The sequence below is a fragment of the Quercus lobata genome, chromosome 10 (genome assembly GCF_001633185.2).
Source record: "Quercus lobata isolate SW786 chromosome 10, ValleyOak3.0 Primary Assembly, whole genome shotgun sequence".
NCBI lineage: Eukaryota > Viridiplantae > Streptophyta > Magnoliopsida > Fagales > Fagaceae > Quercus > Quercus lobata.
In genome coordinates, this window is record NC_044913.1 from 49846605 (window position 1) to 49871101 (window position 24497).

Genomic DNA, 24497 nt, shown 5'->3' on the forward strand with positions numbered 1-24497 from the left:
GCTTGGAGGGCGGCGGAGAGGTTTTACGCCTAGGGCTTCGGTTTCCTCTTCGATAACACATCGTTGTGTTGTCCTTGTGTTTGCATCTCTCTTCCCTTAATCTTTGCCTTTTATTTTCTGTTGTGGATGTGATTTTAATTGGCTTAGATTGGTTACCAATTTTGTTTATAGCTTGTGTTCATTTTCCACACACTTATTGTTTGTCATAAAGCTTGAATTGGTAATTTTGTTATTTGGGGTCTAAACGTTCAAGGGTGTTTTATACACTATTTGAACTTTCACTAGTAAAGTAAGGGATATACTAAAGCAGCTATATATGTTCTAAAGAATTAAAAATGGAAAAAAATTTGTTATATCAAGAAATTCAAGTAAGGGGATATAATAAAGGAACTATGTATTCTAAATAATTTAAATAAGGAAAAGAACTACTGCACACTCTTGGTGTGGTAGTCACTCCTCAAGTATAAGTGTTTATGGGATGTGGGGGGCATGGGCCGGGGTTCAAGTCTCCTAGAGGGAGTTTCACGCACATATATACTTAGATTAGGTTAGTGTTGAATTTCTATCTTGTATAAATAAAAAATAAGGAAAAGAAAAATTATTGTTAGTGACCTCTCCAATGAATGTAGACATCTACAATACAAATCTCCCCACACCAACTATCAACATATTTAAAATATATATGTACTAAAGAATATAAAAAAATAAAAAGTGGAAGTGACTTAAAATAGTAAGAAGGAAGTACAAGAGTTAAGAACATATTATGTTAAAGAATTCAAGTAAGGGATATAATAAATGAATTATGTGCTATATAATTTTAAAAAGGAAAAGATAACACTTATTAGTGTTCTATTGAAGTGACCTAAGGAGGGAGGGGGGCGGGGAACTTATTCATGCCATTAGGTTAACTCGTGAGGAGTTTTTGTCAAGCCCCTAACCTATTTATGTTAAAGATATCAAGGACATTAGAGGACATAGGCCTAGTCCCTAACCATTTAAACGTGACTAACCCAACTGATCTAGTTCAACCCGAAGGGGGGCAAATAGTTTCAAATGATTGGGTCAATCGCTAGTGGGATTTATCTACTTTAAAAAGTAGGTTGTAGGTATCGGCCTTTTAGTAAATCCAGCGGAGTAACCCAATCTAATAAAGAAGGGTACCTTGATCCATTGACATTTGAGAAAAGAATGAAACTACATCAGAGGATTGTTAGTAGGCTCGGCAATGGATTTATCTATGCTTGTGTTTGGTTAAGAGATGAAAAAATGAGAGGATAGAAAATGTAATTTATAAAAATTTACTCATATATCCTTATTAGAAAAAAAAAGTAATAAACTATATTTTTATAAAATAATTGTGTATGGAATTATGGATGAACATTATATATATATATATATATATATATATAAAAAGAACCCAAAACTGTTGAAGTTAAAAACAGAAAACCATTAAAAAAATTGAGGGAAATAAGAAAAAAAAAATGAATGAATAGTCAAAAGTCAAGTTGGTTGGGAATAAATACAATAGAACGTTGCACAGTTCCTTAAAAAAAATTTAAAAAAAAAAATTTAAAAGGGACTTTGCACAATAATAGAAAACAAAGAAGAAAAAGACCCACAAAAAAAAAAAAAAAAAAAAAAAAAAAAAAAAAAAAAAGAAGAAGTGAGCAACGTTGTAGGGACATTTTTGTCCAAATAATTGGATCGATCACACTTTAGCTTGTACAGTTCACACAAACGCATATATATAGCCCTTCCTTTCCGATTCTTGAACTTCCATCAGACATTCGTTACTCTCTCTCTCTCTCTCTCTCTCTCTCTCAAATTGCTTTTTTATAATAGAAAGAAAATGGCAAGCCAAGGTAAAGAAGGATATGGAGTTTCGGAACAGAGGATTGACTGTGAATTCAAGGTGGTGCTAATAGGAGACTTTGAGGTTGGGAAGTGTCAGATACTGGCACGTTGTGAACGCGAAGAGTCCAAGACTGGTACCGCCATTACTGTCAAGTATGAGACCCAAACCCTTCACATCGAGAAAAAGAGTGTCAAGGCCCACATTTGGGGAATCATTCGCCAAGAACGGTACGTCTAGCTCTACAAATTTCTCACTTCGATTCACAGTTTTAGTATTTTTTTAGGGTTTGTGTAAAACAATTTGTGTATAAGAAACACTACTCTTTGCATAATTCCTAAGGATTTGGTTTTAAGTTCAATGAGAACCAGGGGCTTACAATGATTTTTTGTTGGGGGAATCAAATTGTGATACCAATATAGTAGCGTTTCAAAATGCCGCTATAGCCAACAACCATAAAAGAAAATAACCAGCAACCCCACCCCACCATTGTCTCTATCTATCCAACAAACCTAGCACATTCAGCCACCCAAACACCAATCACAACCCAAACCCAACATATCCAGACAACCCAACATGAAAAACAACCCAAACAACATTGTTAAAAAAAAAATACCCAGATTTTCAAAATACCCAAAATTTCAAAATATCTAAAAATTTAAAGAGAAAGAGATGGTTACAGCTTAGTGCAATTTCTTGATCAAAGCCATGGGCTTTTGCTTCAGACCCCTCTGAAACCTACAAAATTTCAAACACAAAATTAATAAAACAATTATAAAATAAATAAGTAAAAAATGAAAGATGAAATATATGAAGAAAAAAACAAGTACCTTCTACGAGCTCTGGCAATGAAGAGCTTGACAAGGTCGTCGGTGGACATGTCGAGAAGGGCATCCAAATCAACGCCTTTGAAGCGATCAAAACACCAATTCGGCCACCCAACACCAAACCTAAGACCGTTCTAGCCACCTAACATTGATCTGGAAGGGGAAATGCATCGGCAGTCGAGGCTTGCGGATCGACGTTGGGGTTGGGTCGGTGGTGTGGGTTAGCGACGTGGATCTGCTAATGGTGGATCGACAGTAAGAGAGAGAGTGTGAGAAAGAGAGTGAGAGAGTGGAGAGTTGTTCAGGTTTCAGCAAAAAAAAGAGAGAGTTATTTGGGTAGAAAGAGTCAAGTATTTTTATTTCAAAAACTTTGGCTATTTCAATTTTTTTTTTTTTTTTTTGGCTGGACTTGTGGTGGCACTTTCCAAAAGCCGCATTACTATATTTGATGAGGTTAGCTTTGGTTAAATCGCTTTGGTTTTTTTAAAGTTTTAAGAATTCAATGACGGAAAGTATGATAGAGTTTCTTAACCCTTTTGAATTTGCATCAAGAGGTTGATGTCAATTTTAATAATTGGCTTTAGTATAATTGAATCAATTTTGTTAGAATAATTTATACTCATCTAATCATGTTTTTGGGTGAATTGAGCAGAAACAATGTAGATTCACATGCAGATTACAAGGATGCTGATGGGGTAATACTGGTTTACGACATAACTAACCGCAAGAGTTTTGATTGCATGACTCTTTGCCTGGAAGAGCTGCATCGCCATGCAAAGAAGAGACAAGCTATCATTCTGATAGGGAACAAAAGTGATTCCGAGAATGATCGTGAAGTTCTAAGAAAGGAAGCTCGTGGATTTGCTGAGAAGAACGGTCTGATTTTCTGGGAGATCTCAGCATTGGAAGGAACTAATTTTGATAATGCCTTAAAGGATTTGTTGACAAAGCTTGTGGACATTAAAAACAATAATACCACCAATAATACCACCAACAGCAATAATACCACCACCAGTACCACCACCTATACCACCACCTGCAATAATACCACCAATACCACCACCAGCAGCCACAATAATAACAACGACTATCAGAATAATGGCAGCAACAATTGGAATCCGCGCAATATAAAACAAAATATATATTTTTATTTAAAGATCGTTGTACCACACAACCATAGATTCTAAATAGAACTGTTAGGATTAGTGCCCTTAAATCCTATTGTATGATGCTATGTGTGATATTATGTATGACATTATGTATGACATGATGTATGACTTAATATTGTAATTAATAAAGTTGTTTTATTATTATCTGAAATAATGGTAACATGAATATTCGGACATTATCATAAAGTCCAAGAGATGCATAGTATGTGATTTATGTGAAAAGTCACAGAAGATATAAATCACAAGTTCTTTGTAAACTCAGAATTTAATTCGTAGTCGGTGATGAAATTGGGCGTTTCATCAGTGAAGACTATAACATATCAACTAAGATGATTTGTCTTGATCATGGAAGTGGTGACTTCTAGTTGATGTGTTGATATGTTTTAAGAGTTAAGACATATTGAAATGGACCGCTGTGAGATTTATTATTCTCCTAACGACTTTCAATTGAATAATAAATCTCACGACTTATATTTACATGAACTCTTAATCCTAAGAGAATAATGGACCTAATCATGAAGTGTAGGTTGCTTTGATATATCAAGAGTGAGATCTAAAGTAACAGTCAAAACCTTAGTATATTGGGCAGTCACATTTAGTGTTGATGGAACATAGATTCTCAAGATGGAATTCATAGTCTCTTATCGGAGATATAAAATATTCTCTTGAGATAAGTTAAATGGGTTTGTTATTCAGAATGTTAGGCCTAACTACTTTAGTAAATGGTTACTAAAGTATATATTTATGAAATTGGACTTCATAAATATATGATGAATAACTTAAAGGATTAAACCGGGTACTCAAGGATTAAAATGTAGTAATTCACAAAGTAACAATCTTCATTCATGACTTTGTATTACTACGAATATTTTATGAAGGGGTTGCATGTACAATAAAGTCTTGGGATATAATCTATTAATTAGGCCTAGAGTGCAATTATATTTATATAGTGGTATTAAATAGAATTAATGGTAACTTTAGACTTGTCAAGAGTTAACAGAAAAGCCCAAGGCCCATTGGAGCTAGAGTCTTATTTGTTCCCTTTTGGTCCCACTCCAAGCCACACACTAAAGCCTAATTGGAAGGCCTAAAAGGCTAGCCCAATTAGATAATGAGTTATGTGGAGAGAAACATACAGAATTTTTATGACAATGAAATGGTTTGTATGTTGGTAAGAAGAAACTTCTTCATATTCTCTCTAGAACATACACACATAACTGATTGAGAGACCACACATCTTGGGCATCAAGTGGAATTGGAGTGAAGATTGAAAGTGTTCCCAAGTGCTTTTATCTTCAGTTTTGAAATTCACCATACCAAGGTACACTCTCTTATTCTTATATTCTGTAATTTGCATAGTATATGTTATCAATTGCAAATGGAGTAGATCCGTTTATTTTTTCGTTGCGTATGTTTTGTATGAGATACAAACATGTTATTTCCATCAAGAACAAAATTACGTACCTCTAATGACGAAATTCAAGTAAAAAAAAAAAAAATGGTGTACAAGTGTCTTATTTTCCTGCCCAATTCGATGTACTCGGCTGATAGCTTGTGCTTCTGTTGCAAGATTTAGGAGCGGTTCTACTAAGACAATGTGTTGTGCTTCTAAAAGATTGATGCCATTGGCTCCATGCTAGATTAGGATCAATAACACCTGGAAATATTTTGATGGTGGTTGCTGGGCATTCACCTTTATATTTTCCATTGAACTGTTCTATCCTTTAAATTTATGAACATCATGTTTTAGTTATTATCTATTATTGCTCTTAAATTTGGTATATGTTTATATAATGTGAAAAAGTATGCTTAGCAATATATAGAAAATATAAATAAAAATATTTTTTATAATTTTTTAATCGCCGCATCCTGCCGTACCTGCACCGTACTTTTTCAAAAATTGCCGAGTCCCGTACCCGAATCCGAAAAGCACCTGTGCTTCATAGATGATAATACATGCCTTCTTCGCATCTAATATATAAGACTCTAATGTGAATGAAAATGAGATCCTCTTATGATGTTGGAGGTAAATCTAAGAGGCTAGTATTCTGGGGAGCATTCATGTCATAACACACTCATGCTTAAAATGTACACCAAAAGAACTTCACTGTCATTTTGTCCTTTTGGAGATTTTTGTTTCTCATGGATTAAAATGAAATTTTCATCTTGCAAATTTGGTCCCAGTTTAATTTTTGTCCCTCAAAATAAAAAAGTTTCAATTAGTTTCTTAAAAATTTCAATGGATGAGTTTTGTCATTTCTGCCAACATGGGGTTAAAAAATTAATAGGTTTCAGACACAACATTTTTCACAATTGTTGATTGATATTTAATAAAAGCAATGTCAATGTTAGACCCAAGTGAAAGTGATGTTGTTCCAATCACAAGCAATATCAACCACTGTGTTAGTTACCTTCATACCTTATACTCTCCTCTTTATTTATTTTTCGATATATGACTATACGAGGTATGATCCCAGGCCCATTGGGCCATGGGCCTTGGGCCGAACATTCTCAAAAACCAAAATTGGGCCCAAACCTCTTAGTAAGTCCATCTCGTTTTGGATGCGTGATAGAGAAGCCCACACCGGTAAAGTAGGACTTGACCGAGAATGTGTTTGTTCGGAATAGCCCATGTCCTGGCAACTCAGTATTGTCTTGGGGAATATCACTGTCGAGCAATCTTTTGGAGGCAAGAACCAGCACCAATACCATTTGTCACGCCCCAAACCTAAAAGGGTCTAAAGCATGAGAAATACATCCCAAGGGTACCTGTAGATTTTTACTTTTTGGAAAATCAAACTATAGGAGATCTTTATTTTCCTTTCTTTTCCACAAGGTAAGAATATATAACCATACTCAAATCTCCACATTACAAGTCAAAGCTCTATAACACATTTACAAACAATAACTAAAAATCATATGCCTCCACAATGTTTATGAATATATTACAAAACTCTGATTAAATTACACAAGGTAACAATTTTATCAAGAATAAGGACCTTAACATCGAGTCTAAGCCTACCACGCCAAAGGCTAACAAACCTCAAGCAACCCACCTCCAATAGAATTAACTAAGGTCTCATTGAACATAGCAAGATCAAGTCACCAACCATTTACAGCAAGAGTCTCCAAATTTAACATAGCACTTTAATCATCACCAAAGAAGTAAGTTCCATACCCAAGGTATAGCTTATAAATCTAAAAAACTGTTAAAGGGTGGGATGAGCTAACGCCCAGTAAGTAGCATAATTAATGGGAGTGGGGGAAATGCAAGTTTCATCTTCAATAATAATAATATGACAAGAATGATTAAATAATGAATCACAACGTTTCTCAAAGTAAATACCTTGAAATTATATACTATAATTTGTGAGCACCAACAATATAATTTCCAAAACCATAAAATCTAACATACGGTAATTTATCACAAATATACCACACTACCACATAGACCGGTCAGGGGATCCACCCATTCACAACTGGCATGATATTGTCCTCTCTGGTATGCAGACTCTTGGCCCCATGGACAGTAGCCTCACCCATACCCTCAAGGTTTTTCTCTCCCCTTATGGGGGGCAGAGAGAGCGCGTCAAATAGGACCTCTCTTGCATGTGGTCTCTTGGCCCCATGGGCAGCAGCCTCACCCATAGACAATCAAGGAACCTCTTCCCCCCATGGACAGCAGGGAAGAACGCGTCATCCAATGTGAAAGGGCACTGACCTGGATCTGATTCCATCATCAAAAAGATTACGGAAACCAAATCAGGTGATCACTAGGAAATCACACATGGCATGGTGTTAAAACCACATAAAGCTCACAGGTATACATTTCCTTTCAAATACATAGTTTATAGCCAGATAGTTTCAGAAAAACCTTAAATAATCTAACTTCCACAAAGTTTGTAAGGTTTTCAACTTCATTCTTGTCAAAAGATTTTCTAACAATTTTCCACATAAAAAGACAAGATAAGCATCTTCGAATTTTCTAATATACCATAAAATCCATGAATTCCTTATCAAAGATTAAATAAAAGATGCTCATTTTTCCATATCAATGATTCATGCATTTCCCCAAATGTAATACCAAATATGATGCATTTTCATATATAATCATACATATATTAAGGTTATAACACAATAGTTTTAGGAAAATATAATTTCCATAGGTAGTTTCCAAAAGTGTGTCTAACCCAAAAACATCATTTATGCAACATTGTTATTTTTCAAAAATCCCATTAAAAAGCTACTTACCTCGCAACCCCAAAATCCTAATTCTCCAAGCTCCAAGGAGATTAGCTAGAACCTCAACAATATCAAGTAAACCTATCACAATAAGTATAGAGCTTGAAATTGCATCTAGCCACAATTTAGGTATTGCCAAATAATCACTTAATTAGGCAAGCCTAGTATGTAACCTCATCAATAATAATATATTCCACTTCCATAGTTTCTCAACAAATCGATTCACAAGGCATAAACTCCAATTTATAAAGTTAACCCATTTAATATCATCTCCAACATCATAACTAGCTTCCATAAAATTTACACTATATCATTAAAAGACCCATGAAAGCAAATCAATATATCCTCCAAGACAAGAAATTTAGAACTTCAACTAACTCCAAATAAACCCAATGGCAATGGAAAATTAGATTTACCAACCATCACATGTTATAACTCAAAACCCCTAAATTTTCCACCATAAATAAACCTTAAGTAGTCACCATTAGCACAAACCATATACCACTCATCAAATAATTCCACCAATACAAAACCCATACATATAAATACAGAAAAATCACTTCTGTTAGGTTCTAAAGACTTAGGATTTTATATATTTAGAACTCTAATGTGTATTGTTGGCAAACCATGATCAAAACAAAATGTTTAGTTGTGTTTAGACTTGCTCAAAGTTGGTTCATTTATGTAAAGTTGGAACAAGCTGATGCAAAAATTAATATTGCTTCTCGACCTGGTTCGATCGATTGAAGCTTAGGCTCAATCAATCGAAAATCGGGTCAGATGTGTTTTCTGCAGAATTCCAACTCAGCCCTAGTTTGTTTTAAAACATTTAGGTTTTGGTAATTTGCCCCAGGTATATAAGGCAAACCCTAGCCACGTTTTAGTGTTGCTCATATTGCTGTTTATGTAAATCTCTTGTGAGATCTGTGAGGAGTTTTCCTTTACACAAGCTTAGGATTATCAAGAAGGAGATTTCTTCAAGAGCTTGATGATCATTCAGTTGCTGCCATAAGAACTTAAAGAAACACAAGCGGGTGTGCTTGTACTTGCTGGAGAATCCAAGAAAGAAGGAGTCCGTGGTTTAGGAGCTTGCACGTGGTCGTGTCAGTAAGTTTCTACTGGTGGGTAGCAATAGGATGTTAGTGGTCTAAGTCCTGTTGAACAACTTCGATTCTTTCATAGTGGATTCAAGTTTACCTTGAGGATAGCTAGGTTAAATCCTCCCCAGGATTTTATCGGTTTGGTTTCCTGGGTGATCATATCTTTGTGTTATTTATCTTTCCGTTACTTTGCATGATATGATTGTTTGATTGTGATAACCTAGATTTGGAATTTGGACTAAGTAACAACTTGGCTAATTACCTAGGTTAATCCAATTGTGTTTTTAAGGGGTCTAAAAACTATCAACTTCCAATGCTCATAAATCACATGGGTATCATTATTAAAGCTTAGATAAAAATAACCTCAAGCAAAAGTGTAAAACCCATCAAAAAGATTAGAAACTTTTACCTCAAATAAAAGGATGTGAAGGTGTTTATAGGTTCACAAGAATTTTCCGGTGATCTTGCCGGAAAATGATGGTGGAAATGGTGGTGGTGTGGAAGTGCCAGTGAGAGAGGATGTAAGAGTAGAGAAGTGTATGAGAGAAAACAAAAAATGAAAAGAAAGGAAGAGTGAGCCGGCCAAAGAGTAAAGAGATGAGTGAAATGAGTGGTGGGGAAGGGGGTTAGGTGGGGTAGTCGGGAGGCACGTGGGAACCATTAAAAATTTGACATTTATCCTTTTTTCTTTTTTCTTTTTTGGGTCTAACTGGGACGTTACTTTCTTCCCCTCTTATAAAAATTTCGTCCTCGAAATTTTGCATACCTTGATCTTGATAAAGGTTTAGGTATCTTGACAACATAACGTCCTCATGCATCCTTCCAAAACACCTTTACCCAAGATATTGTTCTATTGCGTAGCACTTGCTCCTTAAGATTCAAAATCTCTACTTGAATTTCTTCATATGACAAAACATCTCTAATTTGAATAGGCTCATAGCTCAAAACATGTGAAGGGTCCAGAATGTATTTCCTTAACATAGACTCATGGAAAACATTATGAATTCCTAACAAGCCCGGTGGTAGGGCAATTCTACACGCAACTTCGTCCACTCTCTCCAAGACCTCAAAAGGCCCTACAAACCTAGGGCTTAACTTACCCTTCTTACCAAATCTCATTATCCTTTTCATTGGTGCAACCCGTAGGAAAACTTTATCTCCAATTTCAAGTTCCAAAGCCTTCCTTTAATGTCATGATAGCTTTTCTATCTACTTTGGGCTGCTCGTAGTCTATCACGAATCTAATTTACCTTTTCACAAGTCCTCTGAATAATCTTTGGCCCCAAGATTTTTTGTTCTCCAACATCATCCCAACAAATTGGGGATCTACACTTTTTCCCATACAAAGCCTCATAAGGTGCTGCTCTAATACTTGAATGGTAACTATTATTGTAAGCAAAGTCCACCAAAGGTAAGTGACTAGCCCAACTCCCTTTAAAATCCAAAACACATGCTCTCAACATATCTTCTAAAGTTTGAATAGTCCTTTCAGACTGTCCATGTGTCTAAAGGTGGAAAGTTGTGCTAAAATTCAATCTAGTACCCAAGGCCTTTTGCACACCACCCCAAAAATGAGAAGTAAACCTTGGATCTCTATCTAAAACAATAGAAGCACGTACTCCATGAAGTCTGATAATCTCATCAACATAGAGCTGAACTAACTAATCAAGGGAGTAGTTCATCCGAAGAGGGAGAAAATGAGCTGATTTTGTCATTCTATCAACAATCACCCAAAAAGCATCATAACCCTTAGGAGACCTCAACAATCCTGAAACAAAATCCATAGTAATTTTCTCCCACTTCCATTAGGGAATAGGAAGTGGTTGCAACAAACATGAGGGTCGTTGGTGCAACACCTTAACATGCTAACAAGTCAAACATTGCTCTATAAAGTGAGCAATCTCTCTTTTCATATTATTCCACCTAAAGTTTTCACGAAGATCATGGTACATCTTTGTACTAGCCAGATGTATTGTATATAGGGAATAGTGCGCTTCCTCTAAAATCTCTTCTTTTTTTTAATCAATAGATCACTTGGCACACAAGGTCTACTCCCAAATCTCAAAACACCATCCTCAGAACTAGAAATTTAGATTTTCTTTCCACTATGCACCTCATCCATGATTTTCTTTAAATGCGAGTCATTGGCCTATGACAATTTAATTCTCTCTACCAAAGTTGGTTGAACACTCAAACTAACCAAGTAGGCCTCAAAATGGCCCATAACAACTTCAATCTCCATCCTTTCAAGATCACGAATAATTTCCTTTCGAGTAGTTAGCAAAGCAACTAAAAAACTTGAAAGCTTTCTACTAAGAGCATCAGTTACAACATTAGCCTTACCAGGATGACAATTAATAGAGCAATCATAATCCTTAACCAGTTCCAACCATCTCCGTTGTCCCATATTTAGCTCATTCTAGTTAAATAAATACTCTAAACTTTTATGATCCAATGAAAATCTCATATCTTTCCCCATACAAATAATGTCTCCAAATTTTCAAAGTAAAAACAACTGTGGCCAACTCCAAGTCATGAGTGGGGTAATTTTTCTCATAATTTTTCAACTGACGAGAGGCATAAACCACAACCTTCCCATTTGCTTCAACACACAACCAAGTCCCTTATGAGAAGCATCACTATAAATGACAATACCACTCGTACCTGAAGGAATAGTTAACACTGGAGCTATGGCCAATCTCCACTTTAGCTCTTGGAAGATTTTCTCACATGACCCAAGAACACTACTTGATACAACCAAAATTCACACTTCTTTAGTTTAGCATACAACTTCCTTCCTCTTAGAATATGTAAAACAATTTTCAAGTGTTCTTCCTGCTCTTCTTGACTCTTAGAATAAATCAAAATATCATCAATGAACATAATGGCAAAGTGATCCAAGTACTTATGAAATACGCTATTCATCAAATCCATAAAAGCAACAGGGGCATTAGTTAATCTAAACGACATCACCAAAAATTCATAATGATCATATCTAGTCCGAAAGTTGTTTTCAGTATGTCCTCACCCTTAATCTTTAACTAGTAGTAACCAGAACGAAAATCAATCTTAGAAAAGGCTTGTGCTCCTTGCAACTAGTCTAATAAGTCATCAATATGAGTCAAATGGTATTTATTCTTAATGGTAACTCTATTTAGCTCATGGTAATCAATGCACAACCTCATAGAGCCATCATTTTTCTTAACAAATAAAACTAGAGCTCCCCAAGGCGAGGCACTAGGGCGAATAAACCCCTTGTCCAGCAATTCTACCAATTGCTCCTTAAGTTCTTTCAACTCTATGGGTGCCATCCTATATGGTGCCTTAGAAATTGGTGTAGTGCCAGGAAGGAGATTAATAGAGAACTCAATCTCACGATCCAGGGGCAACCCAGGTAGATCATCAGGAAAAACATCTGAAAATTCCCTCACAATAGTAATGTCTCCTATCTCCAATTCTCCACTTTGTAAATCCACTACGCTAGCAAGGAATCCTCGACATCCCTTTCTAAGGAAGTGGTTTGCTTGTATGCATGATATCACACGAGGCAAAAAAGGCAAACATGAAGCCTTAAATAGAAATTCTAATTCACCTGGAGGTCTAAACACCACCTCTTTCTCAAAACAATGCATACTAGCATGGTAAGAAGCCAACCAATCCATGCCCAAAATGACATCAAAATCATGCATATCTAATGTCACCAAGTCAGCTGATAACTCTCTACCCTCAATACAAACAATACAATACTTAAGCACAAGATTAGTCATTAAAGTACCACCTACAGGGGTAGAAACCAATAACTTCAAAATCAAGTAGTTCAGGGCTCCCACTAACTTTTCCATCTTTAGCAACCAATTCTCTGCTGCCACTAGGTCAGGTTCACCATTAAAAGTTCGAGGGTTTTTGCTTATGGAACTCCCCAAAAGAATAACCCTCCTACCTACACTCACTACCCTAGACCGATCTAGTAATCCTAGCATAGATCCTGTCTACCACCTCATCAATCTCACCACCATCAAGAGTGACAAATCTCTCATGCTCTTGGCATTGCCTAAGGCCATGCTCTAGAGCTGTAACCTCATCTACATGCCTTACTTTAAGTGCTTTCTTTTTAGAAGGCATAGTGTACCAAGGTACCTATACCTATACCCAAGAAACGAGCAAGTAAATCACAAGGCAACATAGAAGGTTAGCATAGAAAAGATAGATAAGGAAAAAGGAATAGCAGGTGGAAGCTGAAACAAAGGTACAAAATAAAGAATTCATCAAACCCCTAATGCTCTGACTTAGATCAAAACCAATTCCTATTTTCAAAAGTCTACAGAATCATAACCTAAGCTCTGATACCATAACTGTCACGCCCCAAACCCAAAAGGGTCCAAAGCATGAGAAATACATCCTAAGGGTACCTGTAAATTTTTCCTTTTTGGCAAATCAAACTATAGGAGATCTTTATTTTCCTTTCTTTTCCACAAGGTAGGAATATATAACCATACTCAAATCTCCACATTACAAGTCAGAGCTCTATAACACATTTACAAAAAATAACTAAAAATCATGTGCCTCCACAATGTTTATGAATATATTACAAAACTTTGATTAAATTACACAAGGTCACAATTTTATCAAGAATAAGGACCTTAACATCAAGTCTAAGCCTACCACGCCAAAGGCTAACAAACCTTAAGTAACCCACCTCCAATAGAATTAACTAAGGTCTCGTTGAACGTAGCAAGATCAAGTCACCAACCATTTACAGCAAGAGTCTCCAAATTTAACATAGCACTCTAATCATCACCAAAGAAGTAAGCTCCATACCCAAGGTATAGCTTATAAATCTGAAAAACTGTTAAAAGGTGGGATGAGCTAACACCCAGTAAGTAGCATAATTAATGGGGGTGGGCAGGGCCGGCTCAACAAGTTTTGGGGTCTTAGGCGAAAAATTTAAATGGGACCTTTTTATAATTAAATATTAATAAAATTAAAATGATAATTTAACTAAAAATAAAATTTAAAGTATAGAACAATAGAACCTGGTTATTGTAATTTTTCTAAAGCCGTGACCATTTGAAAATTTAAACCTGCACAAGTAAAAATTAATTTAATATATAATTTAATAAATTAGTGTCACTATAATACAAATGAATTAATATGATATACATTAAATTATTAATTGACATAATTATTTATAATAATAGATAAAGTGTTAGATTTAAAAGAAAAAAAAGAGGGTTAGAAACCGTCGGACCAAATAAGTAAATAATAGTGGTCTCTGTGGTCTTTAACAAAGAACAACAAAAAAAACAAAAGTGTGGTCAGTGGTCTGTCACGTGATGTGACAAACCACTGACTACAGTACCAATATATAAAAAAAAGGGGTGAGAACCATGCTGTGATCCAGCCGGACCAGACTTTTCTTCAATTTCTATGGCTAAGTTTTAAAGCAAAAAAAGGTCCACAGATGGGCAGAATAAAAAACGTGTCCCATCCCATCAACCTCAAACAGTTGTTCAGTGACTGTTGCGGTGAAAGTGTGAAATAAATTAAAAATATATATAATATAAGTTAAAGAAATAGAAGACTCTTGGGTCTTTATTTTCGGCAAGACAAAGAGAAAGAGGGGAAGAAAGAACTGAAGCAGAGAATGAGAGAAATACCTTTTGTGACTGCCGGCTGGTACTGGTAGGCTGGTATGCTGGGATCAACAAAGAAAAATTTTAAGTTAGAGGGGCTGACTGAGTTGATGGAAAAAGATCAAAAATAAAGATGAAGATGAAGAAAAGAAAGGTAAGGCCGTAAGAATATAGATGGACAGGCAGAAAGATAGAGAGATGAGAGGTTTTTGTTTTGTTTTTGACATTTATAATCTTTATTTTAGCATATTTCAAGACAATTACGTTATATTATTAATGAATTTGTCTGCTATTAATTTTAATTTTAGCATATTTCAAGAATGGATTAATACATTTGTCTCCTAAAATTTAATTGTGTTAGTTGAATTTTGACTTTTTTTCCTTTTTAATATTTTGCATTTTAGGATACAATGGGGCCTTTTTAATGCATTTTATTGAGCAATAAAAATACTTAAAATTTTTTTAACTAAAATATATAAATAAATATATTATATATAAATTTTTTTTTTTTACAAGTGGGGCCTTCTTTTATTTGGGGGCCTTAGGCGGTTGCATCTCTTGCATCTACTGTTGAGCCGGCCCTGGGGGTGGGGAAAATGCAAGTTTCATCTTCAATAATAATAATATGACACGAATGATTAAATAATGAATCACAACGTTTCTCAAAGTAAATACCTTGAAATTATATACTATAATTTGTGAGCACCAACAATATAATTTCCAAAGCCATAAAATCTAACATACGGTAATTTATCACAAATATACCACACTACTACATAGACCGGTCAGGGGATCCACCCATTCACAATTGGCATGATATTGTCCTCTCTGGTATGCAGACTCTTGGCCCCATGGACAGTAGCCTCACCCATACCCTCAAGGTTTTTCTCTCCCCCCATGGGGGGTAGAGAGAGCGCGTCAAATAGGACCTCTCTTGCATGTGGTCTCTTGGCCCCATGGGCAGCAGCCTCACCCATACACAATCAAGGAACCTCTTCCCCCCATGGACAACAGGGAAGAACGCGCCATCCAATGTGAAAGGGAACTGACCTGGATCTGATTCTATAGTCACAAAGATTACAGAAACCAAATCAGGTGATCACCGAGAAATCACACATGGCATGGTGTTAAAACCACATAAAGCTCACAGGTATACACTTCCTTTCAAATACATAGTTCATAGCCAGATAGTTTCAGAAAAACCTTAAATAATCTAACTTCCACAAAGTTTGTAAGGTTTTCAACTTCATTCTTGTCAAAAGATTTTCTAACAATTTCCCACATAACAAGACAAGATAAGCATCTTTAAATTTTCTAATATACCATAAAATCCATGAATTCCTTATCAAAGATTAAATAAAAGATGCTCATTTTTCCATATCAACAATTCATGCATTTCCCCAAATGCAATACCAAATATGATGCATTTTCATATATAATCATACATATATTAAGGTTATGACACAATAGTTTTAGGAAAATATAATTTCCATAGGTAGTTTCCAAAAGTGTGTCTAACCCAAAAATATCATTTATGCAACATGGTTATTTTTCAAAAATCCCATTAAAAAGCTACTTACCTCACAACCACAAAATCCTAATTCTCCAAGCTCCAAGGAGATTAGCTAGAACCTAAACAATATCAAGTAAACCTATCACAATAAGTATAGAGCTTGAAATTGCATCTAGCCACAATTTAGGAATTGCCAAATAATCACTTAATTAGGCAAGCCTAGTATTTAACCTCATCAATAATAATATATTCCACTTCCATAGTTTCTCAACAAATTGATTCACAAGGCATAAACTCTAATTTATAAAGTTAACCCATTTAATATCATCTCCAACATCATAACTAGCTTCCATAAAATTTACACTATATCATTAAGAGACCCATGAAAGCAAAATCAATATATCCTCCAAGACAAGAAATTTAGAACTTCAACTAACTCCAAATAAACCCAATGGCAATGGAAAATTAGATTAACCAGCCATCACATGTTATAACTCAAAACCCCTAAATTTTCAACCATAAATAAACCTTAAGCAGTCACCATTAGCACAAACCATATACCCACTCATCAAATAATTCCACCAATACAAAACCCATACATATAAACACATAAATATCATTTCCAATGCTCATAAATCACATGGGTATCATTATTAAAGCTAAGATAAAAATAACCTCAAGCAAAAGTGTAAAACCCATCAAAAAGATTAGAAACTTTTACCTCAAATAAAAGGATGTGAAGGTGTTTATAGGTTCACAAGAATTTTCCGGTGATCTTGCCGGAAAATGATGGTGGAAATGGTGGTGGTGTGGAAGTGCCGATGAGAGAGGATGTAAGAGTAGAGGAGTGTATGAGAGAAAACAAAAAATGAAAAGAAAGGAAGAGTGAGCCGGCCAAAGAGTAAAGAGATGAGTTAAATGAGTGGTGGGGAAGGGGGTTAGGTGGGGTAGTTGGGAGGCACGTGGGAACCATTAAAAATCTGACTTTTATCCTTTTTTTTTTTTTTTTGGGTCTGATTGGGACGTTACACCATCACCTCTGTTTCGATAGAGCTTATCCCTTGTTAGGAATAATCAAATTGGACCCCACACACACGAGTAAGACCATAACGCAATCATGAAACCTCCACCAACCTCAAGCTATAAATAGGGGAAGTGAGTGAAGAGAAAGGGGTTGGCAATTCGGGGGAGAAAATAGAGAGTAGAGGAGAGAGAGAGAGAGAGCTAGTACCACCAAAAGGGGGAGCAACTTAGAAATGAAAAGAAGGAGCTTGTGAGAGCTGAGGGATGTCATTGGGTTGCTGGGCAAGGAACCACCCTTAGTAAGAAACACTAAGCCCACTATACAAGTAAGTTGTGAGCCCAATTTCAAGCCTTGTCCATTAAGGGAACTTTGGGAACACACAATGACAATTGGTACAAGGCTAAATGTTGAATATATGTATAGGTAGAGGAAGGTTAACCTTTTACCTTTAGCTCACTCCTGAGGGAGGACACATTTACTATCCTTGCTCCTGTAGGGGAAAGCTGTAATAGTGGTAGGAGAGCTTCTATTACTCTTCTCACACCATGGTAATTAGTATTCAAGCATTCTTCTGCTTTCTCATAATTTGTTTTAATCACTTCGTGAAGTTCAATCAACTTGTAAGCCTGTCCTGAGAGCTACATTGAAGTAGTAGTTACGAATATCGGTTTGAACAAGGCATGCATCAAAATTACTGTCTTTATTTTTATGAACTTACCCAGGATGAGAGGTCTATGTGTAAGGCCTTTAGGCCTTCCTCATCAACCACAACTCCAGAAGCTCCAACATTATTAACCTGTAAAAGTCAAAGGAAAGTCATATTACATTTATTAATTAATGAAAGATGGTTAATGATTCATTACACAAACTAAAGTTTATGTAAACTTTTTTTTTTTTTTTTTGGTACATAGTTAATGGATCACTCATTGCACCCAAAGTTGGTGAACTTTTTTAAATATCAGAATTCATAATAAACGCATTATAAATTATTGTGTCAAATCACATAATTATAAATTATCAGAATTCATAATGAATGATCTAAGCGGTCAAAGGTTTTCACATCGAGCTAATTTTCAAGTATGCCTATCAGCCTATCATGATTATTCGTGATATCCAATGTCTATGAGGTAAACAAGGTTTTGAAACCCGGACCGGACCGTACGGTCTGACCGGAAAAATCTCAAACCGTTTATCTTTGCGGCTCTTTTAGCATCAAGAACCGTTCTATAGGAAAAAAAACAGGGATCCGTGCGAATCGCGGTCGGACCTCACGGTTCTGAGAACCCTGATCAAACCGCTTCTCACGGTTCCCTGCTCCTGCTTCCCTTTGAATCTGCATTTTTAAAATAAAAAAAAAAAAAACACAGAAAAACAATAGAAAAAGAAACACAACTGATGGAAGGACATCATGTCTTCATAAACACTGCCACTGCCATCTCCAGAGAAACATAGCATGTCTTTATGTTTCTTCTTCTTCTCTCTTAGAGTACATCACGCAGCTCCCTCTCTTAAAAACTCTTCTCTTGGGCGAATCAAGCTTTAAATTCCGGCTTTGTTCTCCGCTGGTAATGTGTGTGTGATAGGGTGAGAGTATAAGAGAAAGAGAATGAGACAAAGAGAGCTAGAGATGAAGAAAGAAAAATAAAAGCAGAGAGGACGCTATGGACACTAGAGGAAGAGTATAGAAAAATAAAAACTTGATGAGACTTGAGAGGAGTGGGTCAGTGGGGATGGGGATACGTGTGTGGAGTAGAAAAACCAAGAGAAAAAAAAAAAAAGAAAAGAAAAGGAAAAGAAACGTATGGACGGAAAGAAAGTAAAAAGAATAAAAATTCACAATTAAATGATAGTACTATAATATTTTCACAATATTTCACAATAAATCTTAAGTAATAGATTGTTATTAATTAATATTGGTGAATAAAAAAATAATTTTAATTGTGGATTTAAATTAGAACTAATAACAATTTTTTACATAAATTTTATTGTGAAAATATTGCTAAAAATGTTGTAGACTTCTTCACTTCTTCACTGCTTCCGGAGACTTCTTTGCTGGCATTGCTGCTGCGTGCTTACTTCAGTTACTTGCTGTCACAATATAATGCTTGCTTTGCTGTCAAGCACTTCTTCTTGGGTTTTATTATTTATTTAACTTTAACAATAAATGCATGGAGTCAGATCTAGTTTTTGATTATTATTTTTTTTTAAATTCATGATAAATGGTGACTGGTAACTATTCAAATGGGCTTGGGAAAAAAAAAAAAAAAAAAACCCACAGTCAAATGGGCTTGGCTATGAGTAAATAAACTAATTTGTCTCTTAACTATTTTTTTGGGTTTCATAAAATAAAAATTATTGGGTACTAAAGTATGCTTTGTCATCTACCTTCTTCAGTTAAAAAAAAGTATGCTTTGTCATGACTTAAAAATAATTTAGAAACTCAATAGCTATTTATATTTTTTTAGAATTTAATAATTTTTATTTGTATTATGAAAGTTATGTTATAAAAAAATACTATATATATTTGTTTTGGACTATTTTAGTTAATTTTTCTATTTTTTTTTTATTAATTTAATGTTTTATATATATTTAAAATAATTATTAAATTAATTATGACGTCATCACGGTTCGACCCCGGTTCGATCTCGGTTCGACCTCAAAAACCTTGAACCTCTTCCTTTTACGGTTCAATGAACGGTCCGAGTCTGAAAACCATGGAGGTAAAGAGTTAATGGCAAGGACAAAAAAAAGTGTATACAATTTAGGCAACATACTGAATGATTTGAGAAGAAAGTGTTCATACAAATTTCATCAAGGAACTTTTGGAGGCATTAACTGATTGTGAAGTCACTGCATCTCATTTTCATACAAATAGATATACACATAAAGTAATGTGCTAAAAGAGATTTCAGCAAAATCCCACGTACCCTTGAAATAACTTGCCTAGTTATACACTTTAATTGAATAGTTGGTATAAGATTCAAATTGGAAAGAATTTCATCCTAAAATCCCACATACACTTAATAATTTGGCAATACATTTTACTTGAATGGTTGGTATAAGGTTCTAATTGGAAAGAATTTATTAAGAGCCTTGTAATTCAGTAAAACTGTTATTTATGAAGAGAATAACGGTTTGAACACCCTCTCCAACTTGATGTAACAATTAGAAATATAAAAAAAATTTAAAAAAAAAAAAAAAAAAAGATGTAAAGAATTTCATCCTTACCAAGATATCAAGCCTGCCAAATTTTTCCTGGATGAAATTGGCCAAGGACTTGATGCTAACTGGCTCCAAAACATCGAGCTGATGAAAGACTATAATTGACAAATCCAACTCCTGGAGCTTCAGCAAAGACTACATCCCCCTCTTCTCATTTCGAGCTGTCAAAACAACTGTCACACCTTGAGATGCAAGTTGCCGAACAGTTTCAAGACCAATGCCCTTGTTTGCCCCTGTAACCACTGCGTACCTATAACCAACAATGCGGTGGTTCCTGTTTGGAGAAGAATCAACAGAATAGCTAATAGCATAAAAACAGATCCAAGTAAAGTATAAAGGAAAAACTGATATGCTGCCTTGATCTTTCTTTGTCTCGAACCCCATACCCCTATAATAATGGTAGAGTAAGGGGTGGCCCCAAAGCGGAATTGACCAGTGGTGGTTGGTCGAAGCTCCAGTAGGTAGCCACTCTCTTGGTTTCTTATGGCTTTTATATATGCTCAACCTGTTGGTCTCTCAGTTAGCTCAATAACTTCCCATTATTCTTGAAAACATAAAAAAGTACCAACCAGTATATGCAAACAGTGTTATTAATTACTTGCAGCCAAACCACATAAATGTTCCATTAAAATACTAGTATTGATCCAACTTTCAGTTAAAGAAAAGAAAAGGGCAATTATACTTACAAGTTACAGCTAGGAAAGGAAACAATATTAGTGTTGAGTGGAGCAAATATATATTGAGATGCTGGTGGTCCAAGAGTGATGAGATATGAAAAGAGAGGATATTACACCCTCACTATTTAAAGAAGGGGGAGTAACTTGAGCCTAGTTGGTGTTTGCATTGCATGCAATGCATAGAGAAAGACAGAAAGTGGGGTGTGCATGGTTTTCTTTCTCTTGGAAATGCCAAAGAGCATATGGTAGATGCCTGGTGTTATTCCTAGATATGCCGCATCACAGCCTTACATGATGTGGAGAGATTGTTATTATAACTACTAGTATTTTTTAAGAAGACAAATGGTGAAGATTGCACTCCTCTTATTTGCGGGTGCCGTCTTGGGGAAAGAGGATGAAAATGACAAACTTTTATATAAATATATATATATATATATATATATTTATATAATTTGGCTAGCTAATAGTTCACAAGTAGGAAACTTCTATACACATACCATTTAAAAAGGCCACATGCCGCTATTAGTAGGGGTGTCCATGCAACCCGTTTACCCGACCAAACCGAGAAACTCGTCCAGACCGACCCGCTCGCTACCCGACCCGACAACTCTGGCGGTCGGCGGCAGGTCTCAATCCTCCAAACCCGATTCCGGCGGGTCGAGCGATGGGTTTTCTCCTCTAAAACGACAGCCACCCGACCCGCCCGACCACCACTTCAGATGAAAGCCTCCTTCGTTAAGATCTGATGACGATTAGCCAGCTTTCAATTAGACCGGCGACGATTTTGCTCAAATCTACTTAGATCCGACGATTTTGGCTCAAATCTGGCAATATTTTTCAAAAATCGCTCAGATCGGTGACATTTAAGCTCAAAAATCACTCAGATCGATGACGTTTAAGCTCGGATTGGTGAGGTGTAAGCTCAGATCGGTAACTTTGGCTTAGATCCGGCGATGTTTAAGCTCAGATCAGTGACGTTTTGCTCTCCTCCAACCAAATTTGATGACGATTCGTTCTCCTCCGCTCATTGCCGCCATTCGTCAATTTCAACCGAACCGACCCATCATTTTTTAGAATCCAATCCGACTCGACCTGTGGTGATCGGCGATCGGTTGCGGGTCTAATTCTCTCCCACCCGACCTAAGCGGGTCAAGTCCGGGTTGGGCACAAACCCGACCCGTGGACACCCCTAGCTATTAGTCTAAATTTCACTTCTTGTCCTAATGTCATGACTCAAGAGGTAGATGGATGTGCTTCCTACTTCCAATCTTGCCAAACACACAAAAAAAATTTTTTTAAAAAAAAAATATATATATATATATATATATCCATTTCTATTAACTATATATATAAAAAGAGGCAATGCCTCTACAGTGCCTTTTTTGGTGTAGTGAGCCTTTTTTTTTTTTTTTCAATTTCAGTCTTCCATTTGTACTTTTTTTCCCTTTTAAATATTTATAAGAACTCGCATATATATTGTTATACTGACACAATAAATTTCACAATATTTTCACAATTATTGAGGTCAATTTCTTATAAGTCAAAATAAAATAATAAAATATGAAACTGTGACCAACCACAACTGAAAATAAATGTTTTGTGAAAATGTTGTGACACTTGTTGGGTGAATGTGTAAAAGCTACAGTACTTTTGGTTTGTTCAATATGTACAGTATCGTTTTTTTTTTAGTAATGTTTTTTTTCAGTCATCGATTTGTGCTCTTTTTTTCTATATATAAAAAGAGCAAATAAGCTCATGAATAGTGTTATGAATAGTATTTTTGGTTTAGTGACTTGCCTTTTCCTCTCTTTTTTTCCTTCAAGTTCACGAACTTGGTTTGAGTTTTTTTTTTTTTTTTTTTTTTTTAAAGGATCTTTATATGTTTACTTTCTACTTGTAATGTAAACTTACATTGTATACACACAAAAAGTACCAAATATTATATACATTTGCAAAAAAAAAATTGTACAAATTTTGCAAATGTGTACAACATTTACCAATTTTTATATGTTTACAATATAAATTTACATTGTAAGTGCAATGTATATTTCTATATATATTATATATAAAAAAAGGGAATGGAAAAAATTACAGTAATTTCGCTACAGCATTTTTGGTTTGTTTAACTCTCACTGTTTTGCTGGCCTTTTTTTTTTTTTTTTTTTTTTTTTGGTGAATGCATAAAGTTGTAGTATATTTGCTATATTAGTTTTGGTTTGTCCACAATAATTTTCACAACACTTTCATAACAAATCAAATATGGTAAATTGTTATTAGTTTTAATTTAAATTTACCAATGAAGCTACTTTTTTGCCCACCAATAACAACTTGTAGTAACCTACTACTTATAATTTATTGTGAAAATGTCATGGACATAACATTTTTTTGTGTGAAAAATGTTAAGGCATCTTGATGTTGTCACAATATTTTCAAAACTGCTGAGTTATCAATTATTTACAAGTTAAAATAAAATATAACAAAATTATAAAGGTATTATGAAAATGTTGTGTCATTCTGTTGTGTTTTTAGAAATTTTTTGTTGATTTAATCAACTTTGTTAAGCCAAAATTCACTATTCCACATACAATTTTCTTGGGTTTACTTTTTGTATATTTTTTTCTTTACACACTATTTTAAGTAAAAACATATAGTTTTGCACACAAAAACAAAAACTTAGGAATTTTTTTTTCATCCTTTATGTTTGGAGCAGTTTACAATTCTTCATTAAACTTTAAAATCAAGCAATTTTTCCCTTAATATTTTGGAAAAGAGCAAATATGTCATATTGTTATTCTCTCAGTTAAACCCTAATGAAAACTTATAATTCTTAAAATATTTTATTGTGTAATGTCTAAATTACTCTTACTAAATTTTAACATCCTAAAAATTTTCTTTACGTATTTTTAGTTTTAAATGATAAAAATTGTTAGAAAGTTAGAATGATGATATTCGATGGTATAAGCCTTTTGTTATCTGTAAGGACACGATTTGTAACGACCCCTATTAATGTTGGGTTCGCACGTAAAAAGGCCCAAACAATATTATTTATAGAGCGTGGGTTTGAAAGGCTAGGCCTAGATCACCAGACAGTGAGTTTTTCGTGGTGTTCATACATAGTTAAATCGTGTTCGCCCTATGAGTTTTTCTCCAGGAGGCGGGCTGGGAGGCTCTGGTTTCTGGCCATTTTTCCCAGCCTCTGCCCTAGGTTGCTTACTTTTCCTTTTATACTAGCCTGTGT

General features: G+C 35.1%; 1 protein-coding gene and 1 pseudogene across 1 annotated transcript; one reads left to right on the forward strand and one right to left on the reverse strand.

The window, feature by feature from the left end:
* The first annotated feature begins 1849 nt into the window (after window positions 1-1849).
* Window positions 1850-3866, forward strand: LOC115964903 (ras-related protein Rab11D-like). The gene is made up of 2 exons (XM_031084131.1): window positions 1850-2082; window positions 3332-3866. Exons 1-2 carry the CDS (start codon window positions 1850-1852, stop codon window positions 3864-3866), a joined length of 768 nt encoding a protein of 255 aa, XP_030939991.1.
* A 13928-nt stretch (window positions 3867-17794) lies between these two features.
* On the reverse strand, window positions 17795-20966 carry LOC115964904 (annotated as a pseudogene).
* Between the last annotated feature and the right edge of the window lie 3531 nt (window positions 20967-24497).